This window comes from Typha angustifolia, chromosome 9 (assembly GCF_048772165.1).
Source record: "Typha angustifolia cultivar Huaian chromosome 9, ASM4877216v1, whole genome shotgun sequence".
NCBI classification, from domain to species: domain Eukaryota; kingdom Viridiplantae; phylum Streptophyta; class Magnoliopsida; order Poales; family Typhaceae; genus Typha; species Typha angustifolia.
In genome coordinates this window covers 11,030,385-11,047,173 of record NC_133247.1, presented here as the reverse complement: position 1 = coordinate 11,047,173, position 16,789 = coordinate 11,030,385, and the positions used below count along the sequence as shown (strand labels likewise).

General features: G+C 38.2%; 2 protein-coding genes across 3 annotated transcripts; one reads left to right on the top strand and one right to left on the bottom strand.

Moving 5' to 3' along the window:
• Positions 1–1,055: 1,055 nt before the first annotated feature.
• Positions 1,056–5,001, top strand: LOC140766520 (uncharacterized). The gene is made up of 5 exons (XM_073105909.1): positions 1,056–1,820; positions 2,603–2,677; positions 2,785–2,847; positions 2,938–2,997; positions 4,454–5,001. Exons 1-5 carry the CDS (start codon positions 1,254–1,256, stop codon positions 4,637–4,639), a joined length of 951 nt encoding a protein of 316 aa, XP_072962010.1. The 5' UTR covers positions 1,056–1,253; the 3' UTR covers positions 4,640–5,001.
• Positions 5,002–6,244: 1,243 nt separating this feature from the next.
• Positions 6,245–15,763, bottom strand: LOC140766742 (chaperone protein dnaJ A7A, chloroplastic-like). Of its 2 annotated transcripts, XM_073106334.1 has the most exons (9): positions 15,603–15,753; positions 15,363–15,441; positions 13,560–13,737; positions 11,928–12,066; positions 11,767–11,824; positions 9,963–10,005; positions 7,730–7,778; positions 7,571–7,651; positions 6,245–7,471 (listed from the first exon to the last, which is right to left on the bottom strand). In XM_073106334.1, the coding sequence occupies exons 3-9, from the start codon at positions 13,688–13,690 to the stop codon at positions 6,614–6,616; spliced, it is 1,359 nt and encodes a 452-aa protein (XP_072962435.1). In that variant the 5' UTR covers positions 13,691–13,737; positions 15,363–15,441; positions 15,603–15,753; the 3' UTR covers positions 6,245–6,613. The 2 variants fall into 2 exon arrangements, with proteins under 2 accessions (XP_072962435.1, XP_072962434.1); XM_073106333.1 differs by lacking the exon at positions 15,363–15,441 and having other exon boundaries at positions 15,603–15,763.
• Between the last annotated feature and the right edge of the window lie 1,026 nt (positions 15,764–16,789).

The window sequence follows — 16,789 nt, the reverse complement described above, 5'->3', positions numbered from 1 at the left end:
TTAATAGTTATTTATGTAATACTAGACTAGACTAGGTTATAACAAGATGTTCGAAAGAGATATAAGAAGAGTGATAAATTATAATAAAATATTTAAGAGAATTTATATCCAAAGGGAAATTGGTAATTATGTTAATATATGATATAAGATATAATTCTGATAAATAATATATATATTTTAGGCTCAAATAATATATATATTCTGTAACCACGGTGGTTAAGTAATTTAATCTTTTATTTTTTAATTCGCCTACATTGCACAAAATGCCCACGTAATATACTTATAAACACCCAAATCCTACGTCATGTCCCCTTCTCTGTCTTTGCCACGTCATCAAAGAGAGTGAGTGGCATGCTATCTGGGAGGGAGCACTTAATTTGCTGACGTGGCCGGCTTGGAAAAACATATTTATTTAGTGGGTTAATGGAGTGTTTGATAGAAATTAAAACTACCGAGTAATTAAATCCTCTTATTTAATTTTATTTTTAAGTGAGTATTTAACTCATTCAAGGACTCCTTTAAGATTCATCCGGCCCACGACTTTAAAAGACCAAAATACCCTTCCGAATTCTTCTCTCTCTATTTTTCTCGTTGAGAAAACCATAATTATGTACATACAACCTCTATAAATTTAGAATTTATTACTTATTACTCTGAAGTTAAATACATATATAAAAAACCATTTTAAAATTTAATTATTTAAAAAACTCTATATCTTGCTCTCTAATTAATAACCTATCATGCTAGTATTTATCCCATGAAAGGATTTCTTCTATAAAAAAAATGGGTGGATTGTGTATGTGTAGTCTATTTATCTTAGCTTATAAATTAGCTTAACAGCTCATAATCTCGAATTAATGTAATTAGTAATCAAGGGGGGGGGGGGGAATGCAGGTATGTATGTACAGGAGGATCAATCACGGACATCTTCTGCCTGATAAGATCACGACGGTAGAGTTTCTGCCACGTGGACAGTTCAGTTATACCGGCTCGGTTAAAAGCATCGATTGGATCATTTATTATCGCTAACGATCGGGTCCCAATCCCAGTCGGAGTTGGTCAGTTTCCGCCTCCTTCCTTCCCCAATTCCTTTTTCTTGTTTATTTTATTCCCTCGGCTTTATAAACCCCCGACGCCGCGCCCAGTTCTCTATTTCCCCATCTCTCTCTCTCTCTCTCTCTCTCTCTCTCTCTCTCTCTCTCTTAGGGTTTCTCCGATCTCCATCGCTCGCTTGCTTTCTTTGGTAGGGTTCGATGGTTTCGTACTATGAATACCTCTCGGCGGAGGGAGAGAAGGACGAGGAGCTTTTGGCTGGGGTGAATAACCTTGTTCACCTGAAGAAAGGTATACGGAGGGGGATGCCGGAACCGGGTGTCGTTCCCGATCTCCGTCCTCCTCGCCAAACGGCGGAGTCGGTTCAGGCGGCGGCGGCGGTGGAGATTCGGGAGAGGTATCTGACGTGGCCGACGCGGAGGAGGAGGTCGCGGATGATGACGATGGATGGGATCCGGGAGGCGCGGAGGAGGGATTCGGCCGCGGCGGCGGCGGCGGCGCCGGCGCCGGTGGTGGAAGTGGATGCTACGATCGCTGTGCCGATGGAGTCATCCCCGCCGCTAGACCCGGAGGCAGCGGGGGAGGGGAAAACGACGGAGTGTGAGAAGCGGAAGCGGAAGAGTCCCTCGACGCCGCTCCAATTCAACGGCGGCGACGGCGCGTCGACGAGCGGCGCGAGCGGCGCATCGACGAGCGGCGCGAGCGGCGTCGAGGAGGTGCCCAGCTGTCCGGCGAAGAGGCCACGGCCGGCCGCAACCGGGACCAAGGTATGTGGTTCTTGTCCACTTCCGTTATACTATTTGACCACATTACCCCGATCAAGTAGTGGAAATTACTTTCTTCGGACTGCAGTTGCCTCAATTCTACCCCCCGCTGTGCGTTATCTCGTTTTTGGATTCGTTAATTTTTCCATACTACTTTTCCAAACAAGATAATTGTTTTTATGTTTTCCGCTTTACTTAGTGTTTATCTTGTCGATCGAATCTTTTTCGATTTTGAAAAAAATCCTCTTTCATCACGCTTCCAGAAGTAGGAATTCTTTACTGTCATGGGTTGGCAATTTCCCCAAGGGCATTATGGTCATTTAGGAATAGAAGTGGGTACTCTCCCGTCTTCTCCCTCTGTCACCATGCTCCTCCTCTGACTCTGACTATGAACTCCCCAGAATGACCCTGCGAAATAATCCCCGATATTTTCCGCCCCGAATATTTTCCACGTCGGTCGTCAGGTGGGTTCTCCATCCGCGTCCGACGGTCAAAACTGGCGTGGAAATAACCAAAGCTTCGGTCGGTACTATACGCATTAGTGATTAGGCCCATGTTTCCTTCGTGCGATCGGATTCATATTCCGATACGTACGCGTGGCATTGTCCTATTCGCTGCTGTATAGAAACTACGTGGCACGTCCTGGGCGCCCTAGTCCGGCGGACAGCTGTGGGGACGCCGACGTGGCATGCCTAGCGTCCGGCGGCTGGAGTCCAGTATCTTTTAACCACGTGGCGATCACTGACGCAGCTTTTCTAATTCTTATTATTTTTTAAAATTTCCAGGTGGTGGTTATGGTGCCGCTGGTTTCCCAAACCCAGGGTCCGCGACCGAAGAGCCCACGGCCGAAGAAGACGATGGTACGTTTCTTCGTTCACGGCTATAGCCGGAGGGTATTTTGGTAACTTTCGGTCTATTTTTTTTCTATTATTATTAACCGTGGGTGCGGGTTTTTGCGGTGATCCAGAGGCCCCTCGAGCTGCAGGAGACGGTGAGATCACTGGAGGAGGAAAGAGAGGTGCTTCGCAAGGTGAATTAATTGCCTCTCTTTTTAACATTTTACCCCCTAAATTTACGTCATAATTGTTACCGGTCCGCACTAACGTCGAACGGAACACAGGAATTGGAAAGGTGGCGAAAGATTCGCGAGGCGCTGGCATCGGAGAACGGGGAACTCAAGGTGACCACACCACCCCTCTCTCTCTCCCCCTAAAACCGCATGCTCTTTTTTTCTTGCGCTCATTTTACTAATTGACTCCTCTTTTTTAGGTATATATGTAGATTACCATTTCGGACTAGCTATTCTTTATTCTTGACAAAGAAAAAAATAAAATCTTTCTGCAAATATACCTGAAAATAAATAATTTTGTACACGGTGGGCTTTCCCTTTAGGTCAAAATGTAGCTACGATTGTGACATGTAGAGAAACCTAATTCCGGGTGAGGACTGCTTAGTAACTTAGATCGGAAGATATGTGGATTGCATGCGTTGGGGTTTGGTAAGCGCTTCGTATCATCTGTCAATTACTTTTGTCCTGGGAAAGAAGTGGTGGCATTGTTAGGCTTTATTATTAGCTAGGTTAGACGTCCATCTCTTATCTTTACCTGCAGTATGATACATAATTCGTAGGTTTAATTTACTAGCCGGAAATATCAAATGAACATTTAACCATAAATTTTACTCTCTTTTTGTGCTAAAATAAAAGTTAGTAGATCTAAAATCACACTCATGACACTCATGGGTAACTAATAGATGAGTATTTCAGATGTTTCTTATAATTAAGAGAGTCAATATGTTACGAAAAATAAATGAGATGATCTATATGGTAATGGGCAACAGATTTAGAGGTTTAGATCTAAGTATCCCCAGTTAGTATCAGAATAAGTTCGTTACTGGTCCTATGCTCTAGCTAGGTGTTCTTTTCAAAGTTTTCAGAGTTCATGGGGTAGCTAAGTATTTACAGTGGAGATGAAAACAAATGAAATAAAAGAGCAAGCAGAGGAAGGGAAAGTCGAAGACTTGATATGTACGTCCCACCTGCTGACCCACCTAAACCTTGTTTGGTAGGTGTACTTAACGGTTGCAACTAACCTGTGACCACCAATTGAGGTTGCTGACTTGATATTTTCGTATTATTATATAGTTTCCTTCTCATCCTTCCAAAGTGAGGTTGTTGGCTTCAGAGTTATATGAGCTAACGCATAGAGAAAGATTTAGATCTCAACTCTGCATTCGAATCCTCTTTTAGGCAGCTTTCCCCCTCTTCAGTGTTCTATAATGTGCAATAACGTGAGGAGCTAGAAGACTTGTAAGATCCTGTTTTCAATCCAATTACCTGCACCACTTAAATGCGCAGCTGCAAGATTTGATGTGTAGATTTGCATATTTGTCAGAGGATCTTTTAGAGTCCTCGTGATGTGTACCTAAAACCTTGAAACAAACTGATTGCTAGACAGCAATAACAACAAAAACTATCTTCTCTTGATCTTATGTATGCATAGATATGATGGATATCTCAACTCCCACTCTCATTAATTAGCACAGAAACTATTCTCACATAGCAATTTCATGCATTTTTATTTTACAGCAATTCCATTTCTGATTTGACAATTAATCATGTCTTATATCTTGTGCAGTCAAAGCTACAACAGCATGCTGCACCAGTAGTAACTTCTTCAACGGAACATGAAGCAAACCAGCAACAGCCTCAAGTAGCATCTCTCCAGGTTGCCTCATCTTCTCCCGCACACCTTCATACAGGCGGCTTTGAGTTTGAGTTTGATCTGAATCTTACACCCGACGAATTCGAGCTGATGCTCTGAGCCCACATCGGCGATAACTGCAATTGTATATATAAAAGAAGGCCCAGTCCAGCGGACATCACTAGTGAAGGCGTGCGATAGGGTGATTAATTTCTTAGGCTTTGATAAGACGGCTGCTGAAGAGGGTGGCATAACTTACATTTTGATTATAGATTTATACTACTCGTTATTTAGGGCTCCTGGATCTGCTTGCTGAGTTTATCCCTTACTTTCTTATTCTCATTTACCCTGATCACCAAATTTCAATTGTAATTAATTTTGGTAGTCACACGTTGCTCTGGGGGTGGATGAATCATTGACAATTGTTATCGTTATTATTTTGTTGCATATTATATATAAATCTCTTGATTCAATTATCCATCAGTTGTTCTTCTGCTTCTCTTTACTTTATTGCGATTAGTTTCCATTCTTTGCTTTGTTCTTTTGATGACGGTAGCGTCAGATACGTGCGTTAATCTGCTTTCCTGATTTCTCCAAGCAACCTACGTAGTTTACTTGCGGGTAAAGATTAACTATTATACCAAAACCAAAACCTCTTCTAATAATATTTTTGTACTTCTAATACCTCTCTCTCTCTCTCTCTCTCTCTCTTTCAATAGTTCGTCCCCTTCTCAAGAAAGAAAAATTAAGGACAACTAAAAGAACAAAAAAAGAAAAGAAAAATAGATTAGTTTGTTGTCTCTTGGGCAACTCCCAAATTTCTTAGACGCAATTGCTATAACATTCTTGTGCGGACGCTACCAAGCAAGTAAGTTAACAAATGGTTGCAAACTGTCTTTGTTAATCAATCATATATATATACATATATATGTTTACACACTTAAAACAAAACCGTGCACAAAGACAAAAAGGTTCACGAAGGATCGATCAAACTTGTATAGCTGAAGAGCTCCGAAAAGCTCATCGATGGCCACCGGAGCAGACGCGCTGCTCCGGTGCGTCGTCTTCGAGGGCTGCATCACGGCGCCGGACTCCGAGATCGACCGCAAACCGTACCATCGCAACTGCAGGTGTGCCTTGCATAACCCCAAGGCGTGTTCCAAGGCTTCTCCATGCAGGAGGATCTCGTATCCCCTCCGTCGTTCTTGGAGTGCGAGTTGCTTGATCTCAGGGTCAGATGAGTCCTTACACCCTCCTCCCTTGAATTCTTCTTCTGTTACCTCCTCTAATGGTGATCAAGATTAACGCATGATAGGAACTGCATGGGTGCATGATGTCTTTCTCCAATAAGAATGATTGAGTCTTTACTTTACCAGAGATCTTGCAGTTGATTTGGTTTATCTAATGCAAAGTTTTAAGAATCATCTATTATGAGCTTTTCAGATGAAAGAGTGATGATTTCAATTGTGAGATATTTGAAAAGTTTTATGGTGGCAATCATATAATATAACCCTTTTATTTATAGGCATTGAACATAGGATATTGGACTGGGTAAGCCAATATTGCTATAGTCCACCAACTAATACATTAATATGGATTGCTGAAAAAAAATTATTGCCATTAGAAACATCTCAAAGGCAGGGCAATGCAGTGAGATCAGACACCTTAAAATTTTCAGATATAATCAGAAAAGTTAATTCCTAAAGAACCTGGAGCAAAATAATATACAGCACAATTATTTTTTTATTTCAATCGGCAAAAATAAAATGCGACAGAAATTCGCAACTTTAGTTACTTCTAAAATCTCTGCACTATGAATGAGGAAAAGACTTCAAAAGACATCAAAATTGCTAGATATGTCTTCAAACAGAGGCAAGATACAGGTCTAGGCTTTTCCATTCCTTTCCAGATGATCTAATACATATCAATAGCCTATACTAGTTCGTGAACGAACATTAGCCTCACAATTAACTTTTATAGTTTCTAGTTTAACATTTTCACGCTTGCTGCTCAATATAAAGACGGGTGTGGTCACGCGTCTTCAAGTGGGGGGAGGTGAAGTTTCTCCAACTCGGGGCGGATATCAATTTCAAACTATCTCCTGCTGTTAGCAGTTTTGGTCTTGCTGAGGCTTGCAAGCTCTTCAATCAGTTTTCTCTCTTCGCTGTTTAATCTCTTCGGAATCTCTACCTGAACACGCACCAATTGATCTCCCCTAGTGTTTGGCTTCCCAAGGAATGGAACCCCCTTCTTGGCCATCACCAATGTTGTTCCTGGCTGCGTTCCAGCTGGGATCTTTAAATCTACCATTCCATCTACTGTTGGGACCTTCACCGTGGTTCCGAGAATTGCATCAATGTAAGATACCTTGCATGTGTAAAGAATGTTGGTTTGATCCCGCTTGAGGACAGAATCAGAAAGAACTTCAATGAAGACATAAAGGTCTCCCGGAGGGCCGCCTCTCCTTCCAGCATTCCCCTCTGATCGGACCCTCAGCCGGCTGCCAGAGTCCACTCCTGCCGGAACTTTGAGACTAATTCTTTTGTTCCTCCTCACACGCCCATCACCTCCACATGTACCGCATGGGGTAGATAATTCCCCAGTTCCACTGCAAGTAGAGCAAGCCGTGACCTGCTGGAATATGCCAAGTGGAGTTCTCGTGGAAGAAATAACCTGACCTTGACCTCCACAAGTATTGCACTTGCTCGGCTTTGTGCCAGGTTTGGCACCAGACCCATCGCAGGTCCCACAAGTCTCAAGCCGAGTTATCTCAATCTCCTTCTCCACCCCAAACACTGCATCTTTAAAATTCAGGACAAGATTATAGCTCTCATCATCACCTTGCATAGGTCGATTACGAGCAGCTCTGCTTCCCCCCATTCCGCCCATTCCACCCATTCCACCCATCCCTTCAAACAATGACTCGAAGATATCAAAAGGATTACTGAAATCCTGCAACAACAGATTGCACATTAGAGAAAATAACAAACTATACCGAGAATAGTGTCTAATAAAAAGAAACTAAATAGCTAATTGATTATTGAGACTAACCCCCATGCCCATTCCTGCACCTTTGAGGCCAGCTTCTCCATACCTATCATATATAGATCGCTTATCATCATCAGATAATACCTGCAACACAATGTCCATTAGGGACATCAGAGGAAATCAATGGTTCTTTTGCAGCTGCAATAGATAATGGGGGCTAACCTCATAAGCATTGCTAATCTCCTTAAACTTCTGTTCTGCACCAGATTCCCTAAAACAGATATAAAGAAAGTTAGGTCTTCCAAGTTATAAGAATGCTAAGAGAACAAATCACCAAAATTGGTCAAGAAACATAAGCAGTGTAGGATTACAGTATACAGTTTTCCCTCAACATGCCATACCTGTTCATGACTTTCTCACCAAAAAAAAGGAAAAAGAACAAAAAAAAGAATACCCATTCATCAGGATGATAGGCAGCAGTGACTGCTATTAAAGTGTCATTGCATTGCTGCAGAACATATCTGCACAAGTGTTCTGCCATACTTTTACAAGATTTCGATGTATCAATGATAGAAACTACTCTTTTAGATATATTATCAATGACATATATTATTTACCCCGCATCCTAAGCCTGTCGTGTCCTACTTTTTTCAAGATTTCCATAGTAGTATTGTCCTTGAATATACATCTGACTAACCTGGTTGAGTTACATCATTAAGATATCAGACTATAGATAATTTAAGCATACAATTTGCTACAAATTATAATAAATCCATAGAAATTGTTGCGAACTCTTAGCACAGATAAACTCAAACAACACAGGATAGTGTCGCTAAATTCACCAGGCAATTATTGGGTAGCATGACTTGCATTGATGGTTGCAGTCTAGACTCTATGACCAATTATCATTTCTCTGAAGTTCCTCTTAACATGGAGAGAATATACAGAGAAAGATGGTAAGTTTACGTGCAGGAAATAATTTCAATGCAAAAGACATAAGGAAGCCCAATTTTAAATAAGCCACTAGTACATGACTTCAACTCTCCATGCAACAAATAGAAACCTCTATTTTAGTCCAGAGTAGTATCTTATAATGAGACGACTTGTAATCAGGAGAAAAGGATGATGTTTGCATTTCCTTTATAATATGATGTTAAAGAAGATAAAGGATCATATAATAACAATCATTTGATCTATCAAAGGAATGATCAAAATGATTGACTGAATAAAAATAGCTGTTGCAGCAATTTGTGATAGTTAAGAACAGTCCTATAAAGTTTAAAACTTGGTGTGGCTTGACTTTTACTAACTCATTGCATCAAGTTCACTGAAGGTTTTCAAACTTTGCATACATTAGGGTTGCCAAATTTCACCAGATCTAGATATGCTTGACTTAAGATTATGCAGAAAATAACCTGAGGTAAATTTATCTTCACATATATACCCAAAGCATGCACATATATACCCAATCTAACCCTCCAACACATGCACATATAGTTTATTAATTATCTAAGGATCATAACATATGACACCTAATAGTTTTTATGCTAATGAGTTGTAATATTCTAATACATTATAAGTTTAACCTTACTTCTAAACATAATTTCAATTTGTATAGGAAATGAACTAACTTGGAAAAGGTTCGTAATAATAATTATATTAGTTTTGGTGATTCCCTATCCTGAGACTGATTAGCATTAGGGCATAGTTGGGATCTCTGAAAAGAAAGGTTGAATGGTTTAGCCCTCTTCAACCCAAGCCCATAGAGAAGGGAACGGAGGGGTTGATAACTTCCTATAACAACCAATGCAATGCAGCAGGCTTTTCTTAAGCCCAAGTGGCCTATGAACTTTAGGGGCAAGGGGTTCTCCACAAACAGCTTCCTGTATTAACTGATACAAGGTTTTTCTTTTGAGCCCTGAGTGGCATGACCTTAGTAGTCAATTTTACCTCGCCGCACACTGAAAAGCGTGTGATGAGGAGTTGAAGACCAGGAAACTTTAGGTAAAATTAGAAAAAGATGCATAATTTCTCTAATTTCTACCACAAACTGAAAATTCAAAAATTAGGCTAAATAAGTGAAACTATTGATTATTGGATGACACATCTTGCAGTTTTGACCTTTTAATAAGACATCTCATAAAAGTTGCCTTAAATTTAGGCTGAAATTAGGTCAAATTAGAAAGAATTAAAGAAATGAATTTAGTCTCATCAAGTCACCCTAACAGTTCTGATGAGGCATCTTGTGCATATTCCTAAATTAGGCTCGAAATTTCAGGCCAAAAAATGTTTGAAGGTTCAAAAGAACAAAAACTCTATGTATAGAAATATCAATAACCATTTCCACCACAAAGATTATTCTTAGAGTAAAAGCTGAATGATTGTTAGGCAAGTGTATTTCATGAAAGGAAGATAAACAAATATATCCTTAGAAAATTAACTTGTATCTACTTACTTGTTCACATCCGGATGATAACTCCTAGCAAGTTTCCGATATGCTGGGTAACAAAGAAAGAAAGTAACAATATTAGATACCTAAAAATTACCATGTGATCATGATAACCATATTCAGAAAATTAAAAGAATTAAAAAGACAAATGCACAGACAGATATACCACATGTTGAGATGTGAACATGTGCGTATGGGCAAGTGGTATATGTATGCATGTGCCTTCATCAAAAAAAAAAAAAATTGTATGCATGTGCATAAAAATATTCAGACACTTTCCAACATTAAAAAATTGGTTTAACGAGTGTGAGTGACTACAACATTCATAAATAAAAAGTAAGTACAATAAGGTACCATATAGGAAGTGATATAAAGGCCATAGTATGCAGGGAGATGGAATAGGCAAAGGAGAGAGGAGACACTGAACCTGGCTGTTGTAGAGTGAGAAAGGTGGAAGATATAGACAATGCCACAAACACGGCCCGTGCCGACACACAACACAGTCAGCATGGCTAGGAAGAAAGAAGATAAGAAAAGGAAGAAGAGAGGAGAAGGAGAAGATAGAGAAAGAAGAGAGGAATATATTGGAAGCCCTCGCTGGCCATGCTCCATCTTAGTTGTTGTCATCATGGTTGCCATCGCAGCGTTGCAGCTAGGGTTTCACAGCAGCAAGGGATATCGCAAAGAAGATGATGGGTTTAACACTTAAAGGATCGTGAAATATATTTTTGATGGATTGTAACCTAAGTGATAATAGATCTAACTTATATTAAGTTATAAAAAGATCCCAAAGTAATAATGGATTGTATCCACTGTCCTTTATACTTCCCCATCTTCTTCTCTGCACAATTTTGAAGAAAAAACCCTAACAATGGCTGCCACGAAGGTTGAGGGCTTTCCTTCTCCACACGGCACAAACTCCTCTGGCTCCTCTAAGAGATTGTGAAAACCTTCATTTCTCGCTCATAAGAAGATTACTTTTTAGCCCTTTAGGGGATGTTGTCGGCAGACCTTGTGCCATGTGTTGGCCGGCATGATCTGTGCAAGTCGGCACGGCAATCCTTGGATACAACTATACAAGTAAGGCCATTAGATTCTCAATCTTGCTTTAAGCCAGCCAACTCGTGATTTCTAGCTTTCTGTGAATCATATCCATATCGCATTAGCTCTAGCAGGCTCCTGCTCAGGTAGCCTATTAAGGCAACTAAAATCCTAATCTCAAAACTTGACTTGGTTTAACTTATCAGAACCTATTAGAAGAAGTTAGTGAGCAAAACCTAATTCACTTTTCTCTGAGAAAGAAAAGACTGACAGCTTCTGTGGTGGAACCTGATGAAGGCAACGAGTGTTAGAAGGCAAGGGAGCAATGAGCATTATGCATAGGTAAAGGGTTCTTACAATGTCATGGCATAGCACACATATTTCTAGCTATTGCGTATTGCCGAAACGGCATTGCTGCTGCAAGCATATCCTTAGTCCAAAGGGCAAGAGTACATTAATTTAATTCAATTGAATCAGCATTGATACAAGCAGATTTAGTACAAGAAGTTCTAGAATCAAGAGATGACAAATGTCCCCTCAGCCTCAATGTCAAACCATGCGACACTCTTGATCTACATAAAATATATGAAGTGGCAAGTGATTTTGCATGTAAAAGACAATAGATGAAGTAGCAGATGCCAAATTTGCAGTTCAAAAGCATAATTTGAAACAAATGAATAATCAAAAGACCAAGACAAAAGGAGAAGTAACAACTCCACATGGACAAAATCAACCAAGCATGCAAGTAAATCTACTAAATGACACTTACCACTCTTTATTTCAGATTTACTTGCATTTTTTGAGACACCAAGCACAGAATAGTAATCCTGTAAAAAAGATTGCACCCAAATGATAATGTGTAAATTTGCATCGTCAACGATCAAACGTATTTAGTTGTTAATTTTTATGAGAATGTACAATTATACTTACACTATCAGCTCTAACAACAAGCCTAGAGCCCCTGCGATGCCAAATAGTTTGAGGTCTATAGTTAAAAAGAACAGAGGAGGATAACTCAGCAAAGAAACTTGCACGAGATGCGGCCAAATATTTCTCCTTGCTTCTATTGCTGCAAAATATATATAGCAATTACTGCAACGAACTCAATATAGAAAACAAGGAAAAGATGAATAAATTCAAATATTAATCAGTAATATAATGCATAAACTAATCTCCTTCTCAAGTCAGTCATTAACAGTGTTTTGAAAAGTGGCTAAGGCTGCCATCTTGGTGGGAGAACCACCATAGTATTCACTTTCCTTTCTTTCTCTCTCTCTCTCACATTGGGAACCACCACTTCCATTATTTTATTTGGGAATCATCATTTCCTTTATCCTTTTTTTTCTCTCTCTAACATTGGAAACCACCAGGTCCACCACTCCCTTTTCTTTTCTCCCTTCGTTTTCTCTCTCCCTCTCACTAGCTATCATGCACTCACTATTTCTAATTAATTTTAGATGCATTAATAAAAATACATACATACATACATACATATATATATAATTATATATATATATACATATTTGTGAATTGTGATATTTTGTTGTTATGATTGTAAATTGCACTATTAAAATTTCTACATAATTTTTCTAACATATTGTATTAGTATATATTGTATATCACATATAATTATTTTTTAATTATAGAAATGCCTTGGCGCCCGCCTTCCATCTTAGCGCTATGCAATGGAGTGATCACCTGCAACTCGTGGCCGTCTTTCAAAACATTGGTCAATAATAAATTTTTAAGACCCTTTTCTCCATTTAACCTAATTAAAGCCAAAAAAATTTAAAACCTAGGTAATAAGTAATTTCCTGATACCAACTCCAATTCCATGGTTGTAGGAAATTGGGCAGATAAAAGCATAAGAAAGGGAGGAAGTCAACCAGATTAGTATTGTTAGAGTTGTCCTATGCAAGCTTTGGAAATACTAAATTGACACTAGAAATGACCAAAAGAAAAAGAAATACTGTGATAAAATGAGCTTATTAAGCAAAATTAGTAATATATATATATCAACACTGAGAATTATATTAAACTATAACTTTCATATACTCTACATCTCTAGAGGGATGTCATTATGTTAACAGTCTGTTGCGAAAAATTGTCTAACTTTCTGTAAATCATTTTCAATATCAAAATTGCTGTAGCTAATGCCATAGCTACTTAGAAATTTATAGAAGAGATTTACATATATACACAGAAACCCATGTGTCAAGATAGTTACTAACAAAATTATACAAATATAGGAAACGAGGTTCCATAATTGTAGCCGTAGGATTTGGAATGCGCATCTATCTTCCTACTGAGATGGTTAGCAGTGAACGGGGGGACAGTCACATGTATTTGTAAAAGGAATCTCTAAAACTTTGAGTTTTTCAGAATCTAAAGGGAACCTAAAACCTTATCCATTAAAAAAGAGAGGAAGTACAAAATTTTCATCATAACTTAAGAAAGAAGTAAAGAAGATATTAGCTGCCCAGATGAAAAAAAAACATAAGACAATCATAAAACAGTAAGCAGAAAGAAGTACATATCAAAAATTCAAAAGTATTGACTTACCAATTTTGCAGCATCAACAACTTGTTAGTAAAACAGCATGCCCTTGTTCCTGGAGGAGTATGTCTAAATACCAATCCAGGTTGTGCTCCTAGCTGAGGTACTGAAGTACCTCCACACGGTATGATTGACATCAGACAGATTTTGGCAAAAAGGATAGATTATATATTCAACTGCGTCACTGCAAGCACAAAGAAAAGTCATTATATCACACTTGAATCAAAATAAGAGTGGACCACATAGAGCACATTGTAGCAAAATATGGAGGACAAAAACATGTATGTATATGTATGTCTCTATTTGTGTCTAAATTGTCTATAGTTTAAAGACATAAGTTTGGGTGTCTGTTTGTGTAACCTTCAGTAAAATCAGTACGATATCATATTTTTCATTTTCCCTGCAGAAATTATAAATCTTTGATATAGCTCCATAAAGAAAAAAAGAACAAGCATTCCACTAAAGATCATCTACACTATGATTTTGGAGATTGGTGGACGAACTTCAAGTATCATATCAAAGAAATAGATACAGACGAGTACATTAGTAACAGCAAGAAGTGAGCTTTACCTATAAAAGAACGTGATTTTGGCGGCATATTTCAGCTGATTTTTTTCCTCAATGGAAATTGACAAAAGTATAGAGAATGTAGTAATATGTATACTTTGTTACTGAAGACCTTTTTTTTGTTTAGAATTGTGAACTGAGAATGCTTCACCTACCACTGAAGCCTGACTCTGCTTCTGACAGCACTAGATAAGCATGAAGCATCATGTCACAGATACAAGCTTATCTACTTATCTACAAATGGGAGGATGCATTTAAGAACTTATCTACTTATCTACAAAATACATAATGACATATTATTAACTAGCATTATGTAGCACCTAAAGCAGAGCTAGTAAGTTCAAGAATATGAACTTGAAAATGAGAACTTGAAAATTAGTCATTTCAGTCAAGGCTTCGGCTTCAGTTCAATTCAAGAAAAAAACAATAAAGTTTCAGACCATTTTGATCAATCTTCGTTTGGTCTCAAAAGTTTTGATTTATGTATTAACTAAAATTATCCTAGAAATTTAAATGTAAAACAGAAAAATAAAAGAAGGAAAAGTAGTATATCACTATTTCTCCCTTAAGATTGATAACATAAATGAAAAATCGAAAGCCAAAAACACTATTAGAGAAAGAGGGAAGTATACTCAGTACAGGCAGACTCCATCTAAGCCATCCATCCAAGTAACCTTCAGATGCGCACCGGCTCATTGATTGTGCAAACCAGGATCACAACTGCTCTAATTTACTGGGTCTCTTGTATCCTATTTTGGGCATAATTGTGGTTGTCGAATGTACACAATCGATGCACTAGCGCATATCTGATGGTGCACCTGGATGGACCTAGATCTGTTAGCTGCATTGAAGCCCCTCTCTAAAAAGACAGGCTCATACTATCTAAGTCAAGAGAGGATAAAGATGCCTAATGCCCAAAGGGCAGTAGTGTAGGAATCCCTCAAATCTCTTCCAAGAGTCAGGTAGTTTTCCGGCACAGCTATGTAGCTTCCCCTCTGCTCCTATTACCCTGTCCCTCCTATAACTATTGGAACCCTCGCCAACTACTATCAATAAACACTCTCTTTTCATTACTAGTTCTAACTCTCAACTGCCATTGACCATCGTCAGAAGACATATAGCAAGAGAACTGATACTTGACTTCTCTCTCACTCCATGGTCATAAAAAAACATCAAATTACAAAAGTTTCTTTCCTATAAACTAATAGGCAACATCTAAGTTAATAAAGTTCACTTATTTACCACATGTTCTCCACAAAGTAAAATCTTGGCGCGCCCCAAACGAATCCCTCGACAAATTCCCCAACTTAGCCCGCACCCCCTAAAGCAAATCCCACCATTAACCGCCCTCAAAAAAACCATTAGCAACAAGCATACAAATCAAGAAACAGAAGTAATATAACCTATTCGGATTAATTTGAGAATCTAATCGTAGAGAGAGAGAGAGAGAGAGCGATTGAGAAGCAGGCGAAGAAGACGGACCTCAACCCTAGAGAGATAAAGAAGAGAGAGAAAGCGGTAAACAACGGCAGAGACGACGGCGGGGATCCTCCCGTGAGAGGGGAGGGGCGACGGAAGTCTCCAGACGCTTCTAAGCCGTTGGCTTGACGTTCTCTTCTCTCTTCTCTGCTATCTATCCATCTATCTATCTACTTTCTACCAACAATGGAGATGACGAGTGGATGTGAGCCGTCGGATTGGATGTGTGATGATGTGAATGGGCTGGGCTTATATTGGATCTCAGTATATTTAGGGACGTTTGGTTGCTGCTTGCTAAAAAAAAAGTGAGATAAACATTTACTTTCAATAACTTCTCTAATTTTAATATTTAATTATAAATATTAAACTAAAAAATTCATTTTTTTTAACTTAACAAAAAATAGTTTTATTTTTTATTTTTTATTTTTTATTTTTTTATTTTTATAAAATAAGAGTAACTTTACTGAAGTGAGACACTTTCTAACAACCAAACACATTTTGAAATAAATCCTTATATTTTGTGTTTATTATCACCTATATAGTTACACCATAAATTTTAGATTATTTTTTGATAGCCCATGAGCCCTAGGCTAATTAGGCAGACAATTAAATTAACACACTTTTATATATAGGTTGGACAATTGGATTATACATTATTACAAAATAGGCTGTAATGGGATTAAAATGATATACACATAGAACTCTAGTAAAATAATCTATTATAATAACTATAATGTTCATAACGCAATTTAAACCTATGAACCATGACATCTATTATAAGCTAGTGAAATTCGACAATTGAATTATAATGGCAACTTAAATTTTGGAATTCACTACCATAATTTTTATTTTGTTATAACATATGTTAACTTAATCAAATATTTTTGACTAGTTTACTTTCATTGTCAAAGAGTATTATTGCTTTACAATAAACTTCGATTTAGTAGACTTCACCGTGATCAAAGTATGAAGAACTTGCACTTTTGTTTTTCAAGTTCCTCTCTTAATCTTCATCAAAATACACTTTCTTTTACATATCTCTCTCAAGAGGAAAATAAATGAATATAAAAATACATTATCTCGAACTTAAATTTCAGCTTTGATTCATCGATTCGAAATATATATATCATATTAGAATGTTTGTTCTTCTCGTGTGAAATGAACTAAATTTATCGCATATTAGTGAAAAT

Coding starts and splice junctions, on each gene's coding strand:
- LOC140766520 (XM_073105909.1), top strand. CDS start 1,254: ATGGTTTCGTACTATGAATACCTCTCGGCGGAGGGAGAGAAGGACGAG. Junction 2,678..2,784: donor CACGGCCGAAGAAGACGATG/GTACGTTTCTTC, acceptor GCGGTGATCCAG/AGGCCCCTCGAGCTGCAGGA. Junction 2,998..4,453: donor CGGAGAACGGGGAACTCAAG/GTGACCACACCA, acceptor TATCTTGTGCAG/TCAAAGCTACAACAGCATGC.
- LOC140766742 (XM_073106333.1), bottom strand. CDS start 13,690: ATGTCAATCATACCGTGTGGAGGTACTTCAGTACCTCAGCTAGGAGCA. Junction 10,006..11,766: donor TAAATCTGAAATAAAGAGTG/GTAAGTGTCATT, acceptor TTTGTTACCCAG/CATATCGGAAACTTGCTAGG. Junction 7,472..7,570: donor GTGCAGGAATGGGCATGGGG/GTTAGTCTCAAT, acceptor CTGTTGTTGCAG/GATTTCAGTAATCCTTTTGA.